This window comes from Solanum verrucosum, unplaced genomic scaffold, assembly GCF_900185275.1.
Source record: "Solanum verrucosum unplaced genomic scaffold, falcon-dt-bn FXZP01000185.1, whole genome shotgun sequence".
In the NCBI taxonomy this organism is placed as follows: domain Eukaryota; kingdom Viridiplantae; phylum Streptophyta; class Magnoliopsida; order Solanales; family Solanaceae; genus Solanum; species Solanum verrucosum.
Genome location: NW_026020228.1, coordinates 1085717 through 1102297, shown reverse-complemented (window position 1 = coordinate 1102297; position 16581 = coordinate 1085717). Strand labels below are relative to the sequence as shown.

At 39.7% G+C, this 16581-nt stretch overlaps 1 protein-coding gene across 1 annotated transcript in view; it reads right to left on the bottom strand.

The window, feature by feature from the left end:
* The window catches only part of LOC125831899 (N-terminal acetyltransferase B complex auxiliary subunit NAA25), a 60602-nt gene that overhangs the window by 13485 nt on the left and 30536 nt on the right, over nt 1-16581 (bottom strand). The window contains exons 12-13 of the mRNA XM_049511026.1: nt 1161-1235; nt 817-1009 (exon numbers count right to left, since the gene is read on the bottom strand). Coding sequence (XP_049366983.1) covers nt 817-1009; nt 1161-1235 — 268 coding nt within the window. The remainder of the gene's footprint in view (nt 1-816; nt 1010-1160; nt 1236-16581) is intronic.

Genomic DNA, 16581 nt, shown 5'->3' with positions numbered 1-16581 from the left:
ACAGTTCCACAATTATTAAGAACTAAACTACGAACAGGTCAGCAATTAGTAGAATGCAAGACGGAAAATATCTGATATCTATCGTGTGGTATAACTTAACCTGGCCATGTTGCACTCTCGCCAACAGCATAGTCGCTTATTGACTTTCAGCAACAGCATGAATGCCAAAATATATTTATATCTGGTATTTTGACATGCATTCATAACAGGCCAAGTCGTACTCTCACCAATAGCATACAACTAGCCAAGTTGTGCTCTCATCAATCTCATCAGAACTTTGTATAAAGAGAGAGAGACACGGAGGGAAGATTTGGGATGGAAAAAAGAGAGAGCAATCTAAAGCCAAAAGGTGACAAGAAAAAAGGGACAAATTTCTAAGTCTCTAGGAAATAATTAGATTTTATCATGACGGGTATTCCTGCATCATGCAGCAGAAGCCTGGCATCTGTTCCTCTACCTATTAAGAGACAATTGATATAAAGTTATCATTCAACAGCACAGTGTACAAACAAGAATCTGCCAAGATGAAGGTTTAAGAACAGGTATGGCTTAGATTGCATGCTAGAAACTTCAGTGCATTTTTGGAACTTGGATTACAACATCAATTTGCCTTCAGAATGTTTGATAATTTATTGTTTACAACTAATGTTGGATAATTTTTTAAGTATTTAGTTTCCACATTAGAAAAAAATGCGTACTCTTAAAGCTGAGATCTATTCTATTTGAACAAAAAGAACCCACCCTAACACAGCTTGAACTGGGATGGTAAATTTAGAACTGTAAACGCCAAAGGAATGATATTCGTAGGTCTCTTACTTTAGAATAACTTCGATGACGATATGCAAGAAATGTAAGATCAGCAGATTCCCTAAAGTGATCATCCATGAATCTTAAATAATCCCTCAAAATATCTGTTGAATCAGGCCACAATGGTGATGCTAACATCTGTGGCAAAATGTGGTGTGATACAGTTTCCAACAATATGTTCTTCACGTCCAGTGATTTATACCTACATAGGAAGAGAACTATTACCATATAAGACAGAGAGAAGTGTAAACAATGAAATCCCAGAGAACTGATTTCTAAAAAGACAGAAACAAAATGAAACACAAACATGTAATGAGCTGATTTCTGGGGACAAAAAGGAAACTAATTCTTACCATTCATACGCCAACGGAAGAGAATTCCAGTGAGAGTACAAATGCAACAGCAAAATCTTGTACTGCGAAACATGTCTGTCAACCATGCACCATAGATATCATACATCATGAAAAAAAAAATTAAAGAGAAGACAAGCACTTAAAAGATACAAGTATCATGAAGGGTTATCAAAATTCAAATCAGCATAGTTCTATAATTATATGATAAGGAACTGAAGTTTTTATAGCATATGAATTCAATAGCTGTAACTCTATATATGTAGAGAAGTAATAGTAAAAACTCATTACAAATTTTACAGTAAAAGAATGGTAAATTAAAGCTTCAGGCTTCCTGCAGTAGTTTAAACTTGTGCAACAACAACAAAGAATAGTATGGCCTCATTCTCGGCTGCCATCCTCTCTTAATCTGCACAAACTTTCATTTTTTCAATTGGTTATCTTCAAATGCCCCCTTCCTATTTTTGTTAGCAATGGAGGGTCTCAATCAGATGATTTGGACAGCTAAGGATAATGGATCGGTCCGAGGCTTTGGAACTCAGTTAAATACTGGTGATGGTTCTGAAATCATTAATTATATGCAGATGACTCCCTTGTTATTAGTGAAGCTGAAGTGGATCAGATAAGCCATCTTAGAGCAATCCTTGTTATTTTTTAAGCTATTTCTGGCTTACATGTGAACTGGAGTTAAAGCTTCTTATTTCCAGTCAACCAAGTATCAAATTTGCAACTTCTTGCAAGCAACCTAGGATGTCAGGTGGGGATATTTCCAACAAAATATCTGGGGATGGCTTTGGGGAAAAAAAATAAGTCAGTAGAGATGAAATGAGGTTATCGAGAGAGATGATAATAAATTGGCAAGGTGGAAAATCTAATATTTATCCATAGGTGGAAGATTGATACCTACCTATTAATTCAGTGTTGGATGCTCCCCCCACTTATATGATGTCTGTTTTCCCAATCACTAGAGGGGTAGAAAAAAAGCTCGACAAGTTGAGGAGGGAGTTTCTTGGCAAGGCAACAAAGAGAACAGAACCAGCAACCTGGTGAGATGGGATGTATCACTCTTAATAAGAGGCAAGGTGGTATGGACATTAAGAATCTGAGGCTACACAACAAACGTCCTTTGCAAAAATGGTTATGGAGGTTCAATATGAAAGATGTGGCACTGTGCAGAAATTTCATCATTCAGAAGTATTGATAGGTAAATCAGTGGATGTGATGACCCTCGGGGTCCTTTCTGTGTTTTATATGTGCTTTTCCTGTTTTGCCCCTTCTCGTAGCTTTCTTTTAGCTTTTGTGTGATGTGGGGTTGGGTGCTCCCCGAGGTGTTCGGTTGAGTTTGATGCAAGTTTTGAGTTTTGGAAGCTTAATGCTTGAAAGAATTGACTCCAGTCAACATCCAGAGATTATAACGTCGGATTGGAATTAAGTCAGTTCCATCAGCTCCGGAAGTCTCATTTTGGTCTAGAGTGATGATTGGTTCGGGCTTCCGTTTAGAGTTAGTGCAATTAGGCATTTTAGCTTTTGAGTTTAGCCAAAAGTTGGTCTTGGGACAGCTTTCTTGGTAAACGTGCTCGAAATCGAATTTCATCAACATGGTTAGCTCCGAAATGCTAAATTTGGTCTAGAATGACCTGTGGTTTGGATCCCGAGGGTGTCAGAGTGAGTTTTAACTTCTTGGCATTTTGTTGTGTTTCTTTGTAAAAGTGTTGACTTCGGTCAACATTTTGATGAAACGGCCTCGGATGGCTATTTCGTCGATTCCGTTGAGTCTGAAATGTTGTTTCCAAGTGGTTTGCACTTTTGGTTTGCGTCGTTTGGACTCCGAATGAATTTCGAGGGCTTATTCAAAGTTTTGGACACTTGGCCTATTGTTTTGAAAGATTTGGTGTCTGGTGTGACAGCTTGAGCAAACTCTTGATCGTTTAAGCGATGACCACTTGAGGGGAGAGGGTCGCTTAAGCAACCAGCCCTTGGATTTTGTGAAGGCTGCTTAAGTGACCAATTGGCCGCTTAAGCCACAAGTGGCCGCTTAAGCGAAGGGCGCCTCTTAGGCGGGCTCCACTTTTGCGAACATTTGGCCGCTTAAGCGATGTCTGCTTTTGCGAACATTTGGCCGCTTTTGCGAAGATCGCTGGGACTAAAATCCCATTCTTCCTCCCTTATTCCCAAAAAGAACCCTCTTGAGTAGGAGCTCAGCCTTGGAGGTTTTGGAGCATTTCTTGACCATTATCAACCATTCAAAAGTAGTTTTATTCATCTTCCTCTCCTCTATGCTTTTACATCTTTAATTTGTAATTCGAACTCGTTTCCGACCTCAAATTCCCTACTTTCTAAACTTTAAAATGAGGTTATTTGGCCATTTGAGGTCCGAATTGAGTCTCGTTTTCACCCATCTTTCGGGCATGTAATCCTTATTACAAGGAGGATAGTGGGACAGTTTCATTGTAGTAATTTTGTTTCTTCAATTCGAGGGTCAAATTTTTACCCACCAATCAGAATTTTGGGTTAGAGATATGCGTACCATTGGACCCGTAATAACTTACTCTTTGTGTTCTTGATAGCTTGGCAGCAATCCAAGGCTCTTCATAAGGGAAAAGCACAAGAGTTGTAGTTCTTGTGCGATTTTCAACCTCGAGGTAGGTTATGGCTTCCTTTTCTTAGACATGGCTTAGTTAGATTGATTATATTTGGGTAGTACTTGCATGATTTAGGTTGAACCCTTATGTTGTGTTGAGCTTTATTGATCCTTGGATAGTTATGGCCGTAGGTTGGATTGGTTAGCTTAAGCTTTAGTCGGAGAGGCCATAGTTTAGGTGATCCTTGTACTATGTTGCTCGGACTCTTCAAAAATGTCAACGGGTGCGTATCAAATTCCCAAAAGGTAGTGTATTTTTGGAGAATCCGACACAGGTGCAGCATCAAAAGTGAAGAGTCCGCGCAACTATGTCCTTGTATGAGTAGTATACTTAGACTCTGCTTCTAGGTGGCGTGAAACTTATGATTGTGTGGTGTTTGATTGGTTTGGCTGGTTTGATTGATGGTATGGATCCTTGAGTTGTGACTTTGGTTGTTTATTAAACTGTTGGACCTGAGGCCCTGAGCTTGGATTGGCAGGAGTTCCAGGTTAGTATTATTGTGGTGTGACGGCTATTCTTCCAATTCTATGTGTATGACATGATTTGGTTGTGATAATGCTTCTGAGGAGTTTCTACATGGTTGATTGATGGCAAAAATGACTTGGTTTGTAAAAAGGAAGTTAACCGTAATGAGTTGGAAGTCCTTGAGACTTGTTTTGAATAAAAAGTGGTAAAAAGGCCCCTTTTACTTGATTTTTCGCACCTTTCGACTGCTTTTTACACTGATGAGCTCGATGTATCATTCTGAGCGGCCCATTGGCTTAGGCTCGACCTAAAGTCTACTACTTAGATTCACATTGTTGATAAGCTCAAAGTACCATCCCGGGCGACACGTTGATACAGATATCCGGGTTTCTGGCGGATCGTGGATACATTTATCCGGGTTATTGTCTTACGGTTAAGTTTGAGCTACCATTCCTGGCAGCTCAATGTTTCTTCCAGGCTGAAGATATTTCCCTTACTTGGAGTTTTCATTGTATCATTGCATGAGTTTGCCTTTGAGTGTGTTGATTGTCTGGTTTGTGTGTAGCTTGTAGCTGATTATTGATATCATTTGCCCTCTCTCTAGTATATTCTTGCTATGCTTTAGTTTTCCCTTTTCTTGCTAGTAGCATCGTGCTTCTTTTATTTGATCTTTCTGAGCTCGTTCGGCCTATGACACCTACTGGGTACCCCGTGTTTTGGTACTCATACTGCACTTTTGCCTCTTTTTTTTCCTGATGCAGCTCCCAGTTCTAGCCACCTTCAGTGAGCATTTGGATCTCATGTGGCTGTCACAAATTTGGATTATGGTGAGCTCCTAGGTTCACAGACTAGTTGTTGTCCTTTTGTACTAACTTTCATGTTGTATTTTAGGTTAGGCAGTTCTCTCTCTCTCTCTCTCTCTCTCTATATATATATATATATATATATATATATATATAGATAGATAGATATACATACATATATATGACTTTCTGTTTGTAGTAGCTCTTGTATAGGTGACACCAGGTCCCGGGGATTGGTATCTTGTGTTAGTTTGTCTTTTGGTCACTTTTGGGCCTATTTTGTAGATTTTGAATCGTACTACAGATATATGACATGGCCCTTCTTTCTATATACATTATCCTTTTCTTCCGCTTTTTATTATTTATGTATTATATAAATTTTGTCTTCCGCATCTTGTTACTTGGGTTGAGGCTTGTCCACTCGGTGGGTTGTAGTGGACGCCGTCATGGCCCGACTTAGGGTCGTGATAATGGATCACAAATGAAGTTACAAGTGCATATGGCACTAGCGTCCGGAGTTCAATAAGAAATCAGTGGAAGGATTTTTGGGGAAAAGTAGAGAATGTAGTGGGATCTAGGAGGATCAATGGAATGGTGTTAACAACTTGAAGTCTACCTTCCCTATTCTATATATATTAAGCCTTCAAAAGCATGCTAAGATAGAAAAAGTTATGGAGTCAACAAAGTTGGGATTTGAATTTCAGAAGAGCTCTCAAGGACTAGAAAATTGAGAGTCTTGCCTTAATGCTTCAATTTTTGCATACTTCTAGTGGTATTTGAATTGCCTACATGCTTTAATTTGAATCCTGAAAGATACCTGTATTGGCCTTGGAAGATCATTTGCAAAGCTAAAGTTCCGGTAAAGATATCATGTTTTGTTGGTTGGTGGTAAGTGTAAAGGTATGGCACATGGGCCTAACTAACCCCAAAATTTAGCTCATGAGAAGAGAATTGTCAAAGTCCATATAAGCAAACCACCAGTCCATTCCCCAACTAATGTGGGACTGATACCCACTCTTACATGCCCCTTCACGCCCATGCCTAATTGGGACGTGGACCGGGATCCCAAACGGGGATGAACCTGGCTCTAAAACCATGAAAAGGTATGGCACATGGGCCTAACTCAACCCCATAAAGCTAGCTCATGAGAGGAGGATTGTCCAAATCCATATAAGCAGACCATCCGTCCATTTTCCAACCAACGTGGGACTTTTACCCACTCTAATAGTAAGGAAAGCATGTCTAACTCAAGATAAGTTACAAAGCAGAGGACTTCAAATTTGTTCAAGATGTTTATTATGTAGTCAAGAAGGTAAAATAATGAGCATTTTTCCCTACACTGCAAGACAACTACAAATATGTGGAACATTTTCTTTAGTATATTGGAGTTCAAATGGGTCAAGCCTAGCTTTACACTAGAGCTTTTGAGCATTTGGAACAATGTGGAGAGGAGAAACACTGAAGAGGACGGGTGGCAGATAATTCCTACTAGCATTTAATGGATAGTCTGGAAAAAGAGGAAATCAAAACGTTTTGAAAATACTAGCAATGCCATCCCGAAGTTTAGGATAAATTGTCTTAGTTTATTCTTCTTCTTTTGGTGAAAGCAGAATTTGTATTTGGAAGCATCTTCATGGTGTCACCATCTATGAGATGGGTCGGAATCAGTTTCTTTTTGAACTACCCACAAAGAAGGATGCCGACCATATCGTGAAAGGAACCTGGTTTTGGAAGAATCACAAATTCCAACTCAACTGGTGGTCGTCGACGTCAAATGCGATAACAGAGAATCTGAAGCAAGTGTGGATCAGGTTGGTAGGATTACCATTACAGTTCTGGTCCCAAAAGATTCTCCAAGAAATAGGCGATCTTTGCGGTGGATGGATTCAGATAGAGGAGGAAAGACAGAGGAGGAAACTGAGCTTCGAAATCATCTTAAATGGGCAAGACTGAAGGTAAAAGGAGATGAGATATCAGTACCGAAGGTGGTGGAGCTGAAACATGACGGAAAGATTTTCAGGATCCAAGTTTGGATCGAAGCTCCGGCGAGAGTTTTAACTGAAGGTCCAAGAGAAAACCTAATATTTGTACAACGGTTTATAGAGAAACCCTACAACAAAAGAAGAGGGGGAGGTTTGGTCTACACAGAGGTGACAGGGCATGTGGGATCCTCTGAGTCCCAAGGAAATTTGAATTACACAGCTGTCCAAAACTTGAGAATCCACACGTGAAGAAGTAGTGGGGACAGGAGCACATGGGACTTCACATGATCTCAACTTAAATGAAGGCAAGGTCAAAAGAAAGGTTTTGAAAATTTTGAGTTAGGACCCGATGGCCCAATGGGTAAATAGGTTTGGAAAGGCTTTTGTAATTAAAAGCCTAGGAGACCCTTCTGAAGCAAATCAGATTATCATCAATACTTTTCCTCAACAAAACAGTGGAGAAAAGCAGGTCCTTTCCTCAATCAACCTCGACACAAGCGAAGAAGGTGGTGAGGAGGAACTTCAATTTGAGGGCCCAATTGACAAAGATGCCATGTCAATAATACATATTGACGACAGAGGAGATTTAATCAAACAGGTAGATAGAGGAAGGAAAGAAATTGGGGCACTAAATATAGAAGAAGCTATCCCACTGAATTCAACAGATTTAACTGACAGCATGGATCCAGATAATCACTCAAATGTCTCCTTTTGGGTTCGACAGAATGTTCTCAAATTGGCTGAAGAATTTGGGGTACATTTTAACGGCTCTGAGGAGTTAGCTGAGGAATTGTTCATGAAGATAGATGGGAAGAGGCAAAACCCCATCGAAGTAGTGAAGGCTCTGATTTCGTTGACTCCCAAAAGTAATGGATCAAAAAAACTTAAGAGGTTGGAATCTGGAAACAATTTTTTCAGCCACGGCACGAGAAGCAGGGGGGGACATACCATTGTCCAATTTAATGAAGGTTAACATCATATCTTAGAACGTGAGAGGTCTCAATGATGCCAGGAAGAGACTCCTGATTAAAAGTTTGTTACACAATTGGAAAGCTGATGTTTCTTCTTTCAGGAGACGAAATTTCAAGGGGATATAAGGGAGATCATTAAAGATTTATGGTCGAACAGATGGGTGAAGTATGTGCAACTAGAAGCTAATGGCACAAGAGGGGGCATAATTCTAATGTGGAATAGCAGACTGTGGGATGGGGAAATATGCGAGACAGGTACATACTGTATAACTTGTAAATTTGTGGGCAAAACTCGGGACTTCAGTTGGCATATGATAGGAGTTTACGCTCCAAACAGTACATTAGAAAGAGAGGAGGTCTGGTGGGAACTAGGGGCTGTAAGAGGACTTTTCACAGGTCCTTGGGTGGTGGTGGGAGATTTTAACACCGTTAGATTTCCTTCAGAAAAGAAGAACTGTTCAAGATATAATAAAGCCATGATGGATTTTTCAGAGTTCATCGAGGATATGGAGCTAGTGGACTTACAATTAGCAGGGAACAAGTATACTTGGAAGAAAGGGGAAGGCCATGATGTTGCAGCCAGACTAGACAGATTTTTGATTTCTGAGGCATGGGAAAACTCTTTTAGGAACATCAAGCAATCAGTCCTACATAGAGTAACATCAGATCAGTCCCCTAATTCTTGAATGTGGAATTTGGGAGAGATCAAATTCTTTCTTCAAATTTGAGAACTGGTGGCTGCAGACAGAAAATTTCAAGGAGAAAGTAAAGTTATGGTGGGAATCTCACCATTGCAGAGGCAGACCAGATTATATTTTAGCTGACAAACTAAAATATTTGAAAGGTAAGCTAAAAGAGTGGAGTAGGACTAGCCAAGGCAACCTGGGACTACAAAAACAGAGTATCCTAAGTCAGTTGACAGAGCTTGAGGTAATACAAGACCAGAGACAGTTATCTGATGATGAGATTGTTAGACTAGAATAGGTATATGTTGGTGTTTTTTTAAAAGTGGGGCAGCACAAAAAGATTAAAAATGTCTCTCAATGGTTGAAATGACTTTCAATAGCTTTCAATAATTTTATTAAGCATTGAGGGGCTTTAAATAGCTAACATAAAACATATAATCTGCATAATTTAAAATTTAAACAACCTAAAATATCTCAACAACATAAACAAACTAACTAAAATTCAAAATTCAAATTTATTCAAACCAAATAACTTATTTTGCTAAAAGTTACTGCAGTAACTAAAAGCAAACTTCAACAGTATACACAATCCTACATAGAATAGGAATAGTTTATAGTCTCCTATTTGGTAAGGAATTGTATTATAGTGTCTATAAATAGGGTTCTCTATGTAATAATTAAAACAACAATTCAATAATATTCTTCTCCAATATTTCTCACATGGTATCAGAGCAATTGTGGAAAAAAAAAATCACAATGTGCAATTTTTCCGGTAACCTAGTGGCTGTCCGGTAATTAATTTTTCTTTTTTTGAAACTTGGTAATGTCCGGTAATTAATTTTTTCCATCACTGTTTTTCAAAAACTAACACCACCACTAGGTGCGGAACTTCCCGGCGAGAAAACCCCAGTCATACCCGCCGGAAACAAGTGCCACACGCGCCGTCACGTGCCGTCGAAAAAATTTCTCCAGCGAGTTTTCAGATCCACGCGCCAGCGCGTGAGCCCTGTTCCAGCCAGTTTTTCGACAAAAAAAATTTTCTATCTGGGTCGCCTCTTCATTCCGAGGCTGCCCATATAATTTTTTCCTGATTCCGACCAATATTTGGCGATCAGATCTACTTTTCCGGCAACATCCTATTTCTTTTCCAGATTCCGAAGAAGAAAAAATTCCAAATTTTTGGCTACTCATTACAGTTTTTTTTATTATTCTTATTATTATTTTTTGGCTACATATTCTAATATCACAACATGTCTTTCGGGATTGATACTTTTGGCTCCAAGAATATCGGAATTGGAAGTTCAAGCCCTATGATCACTTCAGAACCGTTAATAGGAAGCTCAAACTATTTAGCTTGGGATTCCTCAGTTGAGTTGTGGTGCAAGGGTCAAGGTGTCCAAGATCACTTCACGAACATTGCTTGGGTGGAAGATGCAAAAGCCAAAGCACAATGGGTGAAGGTTGATGCACAATTATGTAGTCTCCTATGGCGATTTATTGATTCCAAGTTGATGCCCTTGTTCCATCCATTCCAAACATGTTATTCAGTTTGGCAAAACGCTCATGCTTTATACACTAATGACATATCCCGATTCTATGATGTGATATCTCGTATGACCAACTTAAAGAAACAAGATTCAGATATGTCCACCTACTTGGGACAAGTACAGGCAGTCATGGAGGAATTTGAAACATTGATGCCAGTTACCACGGACATGCAAAAACAACAAGAGCACAGACAGACATTGTTTCTAGTTCTTACACTTGTTGGACTTCCTACTGACCATGATTCAGTGCGTGATCAGATTTTAGCTAGTCCTACAATTCCTACAGTTGATGAATTATTCTCTCGTCTACTTCGTCTTGCCGCGCCTCCCAGCCACAAAGTAGTTTCATCACCGACCATTGACTCATCTGCTCTCGCATCTCAAACCATAGAAAAACGAGCATATCCATCTATGGAGAATCGACGAGGAGGGGGTCGTTTTGGAAAACCTCGATCCAAGTGTAGTTATTGTCATAAGTCTGGACACACTCGTGACATATGTCATAATTTGCACGGTCCACTATCCAGTTATGATCTTGTTGTTATAAAGGAATATAATGAGTTCCTTCGTAATCGTGCAAGTAAGCAGACATCTCCACAAGAAGCATTTGTTGCTTTGCCTGATCGACCATCCCATAATGCTCATATTGCTCAATCAGAATATGATGAGTTTTTTCAATATCGAGCAAGTAAGCAAACGTCTCCACAAGTAGCTTCGGTTGTTCAACATGATGTTGCGGGTAATTCTTTTGCTTGTGTTTCACAGTCTAATACTCATGGATCATGGGTTATGGACTCGGGCGCTTCTGATCATATTTCTGGTAACTAATCACTTCTGTCAGATATTGTTTATTCACAATCTCTTCCTGCTATTACTTTGGCCAATGGGATACAAACAAAACCAAAAGGGGTTGGAAAAGCCACACTTTTGTCTTCTGTCACTCTGTTCTTTATGTCCCTGGTTCTCCTTTTAAACTGGTATCTGTTAGTCGTTTGACACGTGCCCTACATTGTAGCATAACCTTTTTGATGATTTTTTTCTCATGCAGGACCGCAGTACGAGACAGACGATTGGCATAGGACATGAATCACAAGGCCTTTACTATCTTACCTCTTCAAATTCCTTCACAACATGCTCCGTTACAGATCCTTCGGACCTCATTCACAAACGTTTGGGACATCCGAGTCTATCCAAACTGCAACAGATAGTGCTTAGTTTATCCAAATTAGATTGTGAGTCGTGTCAACTTGGGAAACACACTCGTGCCACATTTTCACGTGGTACTGAGGGTCGTCCAGAGTCTATTTTTTCATTAGTTCATTCTGATATTTGGGGTCCTAGTAGAGTCAGTTCCACCTTAGGATTTCATTATTTTGTTAGCTTCATTGATGATTATTCGAGATATACTTGGGTTTTCTTAATGAAAGATCGTTCTGAGTTATTTTTAATATTCAAAAGTTTCTTTGCTGAAATACAAAATCAGTTTGGTGTTTCTATTCGTACTTTTCGTAGTGATAATGCCTTAGAATACCTTAGAATACTTATCATCACAGTTTCAAGAGTTTATGTCTCACCAAGGAATTATTCACCAAACATTTTGTCTATACACTCCTCAACAAAATGGTGTAGCAGAAAGAAAGAATAGGCATCTCATTGAGACTGTTCGCACTCTCCTCGTTGAATCTCATGTTCCGCTGCATTTTTGGGGTGATGCAGTCCTTTCATCTTGTTATTTAATTAATAAAATGCCCTCATCTTCTATTCAGAAGCAGGTTCCACATTCCATACTGTATCCTCAGTCACATCGCTATTCTATCCCTCCTTGTGTATTTGGGAGCACATGCTTTGTTCATAACTTAGCCCCAAGAAAAGATAAATTAGCCCCTCGTGCTCTTAAATGTGCCTTTCTTGGTTACTCTCGAGTTCAAAAAGGGTATCGTTGCTATTCACATGATCTCCGCCGATATCTTATGTCTGCCGATGTAACATTCTTTGAATCTCAACCTTACTACACATCTTCTGATCATCTTGATGTCTCTGAGGTCTTACCCATACCTCAAGTCTTGCCTGTACCGACTTTTGAGGGACCTACGGTTACTTCTCCATCTCCAGTTGGAGTGCCACCACTCCTAACTTATCATCGGCGTCCACGTCCAACAATAGTCTCAAATGATTCATGTCATGCGCCGGACCCTGCTCCCACTGCGGCCTTGCCTTCTGCTAGCCAATTGATTCCACTTCAAAAAGGTATACGATCTACTCGAAATACTAATCCCCATTATACTTTCTTGAGTTATCATCGTTTATCTTCACCCCATTATGCCTTTGTATCATCTTTGTCCTCTATTTCCATCCCTAAGACTACAGGAGAAGCACTTTCTCATTCTGGATGGAGGCAGGCTATGATTGATGAGATGACTGCTTTACATTCGAGTGGTACTTGGGAGCTTGTCTCCCTTCCTACAGGTAAGTCTATTGTTGGTTGTCGTTGGCTTTATGCGGTCAAAATTGGTCCAGATGGTCAAGTCGATCGGCTTAAGGCTTGCCTTGTTGCCAAAGGGTATACTTTCGCTCATGTGGCCAAAATAGCATCAGTCCGTCTTTTTCTATCTATGGTTGTCGTTCGTCATTGGCCCCTTCATCAGTTGGACATTAAAAATGTTTTTATGTATGGTGATCTTGAGGAAGAAGTGTATATGGAGTAACCACCTGATTTAGTTGCTCAGGGGGAGTCTAGACTAGAAGCCTCGTATGTCGATTGCATCGGTCACTCTATGGTCTGAAACAGTCTCCTCAAGCTTGGTTTGGAAAGTCCAGTACAGTAATTCAGGAGTTTGGCATGACTCGTAGTGGAGCTGATCACTATGTGTTCTATCGACATTCAGCACCAAATCTGTGTATTTATTTGGTTGTTTATGTTGATGATATCGTTATCACCGGCAATGATCAAGTTGGTATCACCAATTTAAAGCAATATCTCTTTCAGCATTTCCAAACTAAAGACCTCGGCAGACTGAAGTATTTTCTAGGTATTGAGATTGCTCAGTCTAGATCAGGTATTGTTATTTCTCAACGCAAGTATGCTATAGACATTCTTGAGGAGACAAGAATGATGGGATGTAAACCTATCGACACTCTTATGGATCCAAATGTTAAACTCCTTCCAGGACAGGGGGAGCAACTCAGTAATCCTAAGAGGTATAGACGGTTGGTTGGAAAGTTGAATTATCTCACGGTGACTAGACCGGACATCTCTTTTCCTGTGAGTGTCGTAAGTCAGTTTATGACTTCTCCTTGTGATAGTCATTGGGATGCAGTTGTTCGTATTTTGTGATATATAAAGTCAGCTCCTGGTAAAGGACTACTCTTCAAGGATCAAGGCCATGAGCATATCACCGGATATACGGACGCTGATTGGGCAGGATCACCCTTTGATAGACGTTCTACATCCGGATATTGTGTTTTAGTAGGAGGTAATTTGGTTTCATGGAAGAGTAAGAAACAAAGTGTGGCTGCTCAATCTAGTGCAGAAGCAGAATATCGAGCAATGGTTGTAGCAACTAGTGAGCTAGTTTGGATCAAACAGTTGCTTGGAGAACTGAAGTTTGGAGAAACCGGTCATATGGAACTTGTGTGTGATAATCAAGCAGCCCTTCATATCGCATCAAATCTAGTGTTTCATGAGAGGACTAAGCACATTGAGATTGATTGTCACTTTGTCAAAGAAAAGATACTCTCAGGAGATATTGTTACCAAATTTGTGAAGTCAAATGATCAACTTGCAGATATCTTCACCAAGTCCCTCACCGGTCCTCGTATTAATTACATTTGTAACAAGCTAGGTACATATAATTTGTATGCACCAGCTTGAGGAGGAGTGTTAGAATAGAATAGGTATACACAATCCTACATAGAATAGGAATAGTTTAAGTCTCCTATTTGGTAAGGAATTGTATTATAGTGTCTATAAATAGGGTTTTCTATGTAATAATTAAAACAACAATTCAACAATATTCTTCTCCAATATTTCTCACAAGATCTATCTAAGAACAACTCTCATTGTGGAGTTTGAGGAAAATGCAAAAAAGGAGGAGGTCGCATGGAGACAAAGGTCCAGAGCTATATGGTTGAAAGAAGGTGACAAAAACACAGTTTTTTCACAGAACTGCAAACTGTCACAAAAGATAGAATAATATAGACAAACTTCTGGTGGATGGTGAGTGTACAGGGGACTCATCAGTGATCAGGGAGGAGATTGTCAAATTTTATCAGAAGTTGTATACAGAATCAGAGATATGGAGACGTCAATTCAACCATAGATCAGGTGTTGTTATCAGTGAAGAAGATAACTTAATGCTAGAATGTCAATTTAGTGAGGCTGAGATCAAAGAATGTGTGATGGCATGTGCGAGGGACAAGGCACCTGGGCCGGATGGATTCACCATGGCATTCTTCACCAATTGCTGGGAAATAGTAAGCAAAGAAGTAGTGGCAGCAGTTCAAAACTTTCATAATCAGAACATTTTTGAAAGAAGCTTCAATGCCACCTTCATAGCCTTGATCCCCAAAAAAATTGGGGGCCAAAGAACTAAAAGACTTTAGACCTATTAGCTTAATAGGTAGCATATATAAGATCATCTCAAAAGTGTTGACTGAGAGGCTGAAAAAAGTTGTTTCAAAACTGGTAGATACACATCAGATGGCATTTATTAAGGGCAAGGCAGATCATGGATGCTATTGTTATTGCCAACGAATGTGTAGATGTGAGGCAAATTAGCAACGCCCCAAGCATTCTTTGTAAGCTGGATATAGAGAAAGCCTATGACCACTTAAATTGGGGTTTCCTATGGAAGACTTTGGAAAACATGGGTTTTGGGGAAAGATGGATGGATCAAATTTTGCACCACTACAGTGAAATTTTCAGTTTTGATTAATGGCTCTCCCACAAGTTTTTTCTCATCTAAGAGAGGCTTGAGACAAGGGGATCCATTATCTCCTTTTCTCTTTATCTTGGCAATGGAGTGTCTCAATGATATGCTAAGAACAGCCCAGACAAACAGCTGGATAAGGGGATTCAATGCAAACATGGAGGATAGACAGAGTCTAGCCATCTCACATCTCCAATATGCAGATGACACGCTAATATTTTGTGATGCAAACATCAGTCAACTGAAGTTTTTAAGAATAATATTGATATTGTTTGAAGCAACTTCAGGTCTACACATTAATTGGGCAAAAGTTACATCTATCCAGTCAATGAGGTACCTAGAATTGACAGTCTGGCAAATATTCTGGGAGGAAAGATAGGGGAGCTGCCCACAATATATTTGAGAATGCCTCTAGGAGATAAGAGCAAATCAAAAGGCATATGGAACAATGTACTGGAGAAATGCGAGAAGAAGCTTGCCAATTGGAAAAGTCATACTGGGTGGCAGAGCTACTCTCATCAACAGTGTTCTTGATGCTTTGCCTACCTACATGATGTCGGTGTACCCTATGCCAGCAAGTGTAAGAGACAAATTAGATGCCATTAGAAGAAATTTTCTTTGGCAAGGAAACTGCGATCCAAATAAGCACAAGTTTCACTTGGTTAAGTGGAATGAAGTTTTAGTCAGCAAGAAAGAAGGGGGACTAGGAACAAGGAATCTGAAAATACAAAACCACAGCCTGCTAATGAAATGGCTGTGGAGATTTGCATCACAAGAGCAGTCGCTGTGGAAAGATACCATCAAGGCTAGCTATGGAATGGAGACAAGGTGGATCAGCAACATAGCAACACAACCATATGGCACTGGAGTGTGGAGGACAATCAGGAATCTATGGCCAAAACTTATAAACAAGTGCACAATTAAGATAGGAAATGGTGGAAAAACTCTATTTTGTGAGGAAGTTTGGGTGGGACAAGCTTCACTTAAAGCTAGTTTCCCTGACCTATTCAGCTTGAGTCTACAGAAAGTGGCCACCGTCAAAGAAATGAGAGATGCTCAGGGTTCGAATTTAACGTTCAGAAAACTAACATTAAGGACTGTAAGATACTAGGGATATCCTCATCTTCATGAGGATATTCATGTTTACACCAAAAATAGAAAAGAGCTAAACATTTCGGCTAAGTTGTGTGAACTCTTCACTTTTGATGCCGCACCCGTATCGGATTCTGCAAAAATAAACTACTTTTGGCAAATCCGACACGCACCCCTTGACCTTTTTGAAGAGTCTGAGCTACATAGCTCATGAATTAATTTGGGTTGCATATCAACCATGGGTTGAACTAAACAGGTCAAAAATGAGCCCAATTAATAAAATAAGTGGTTTATTAACCCACCCAAAC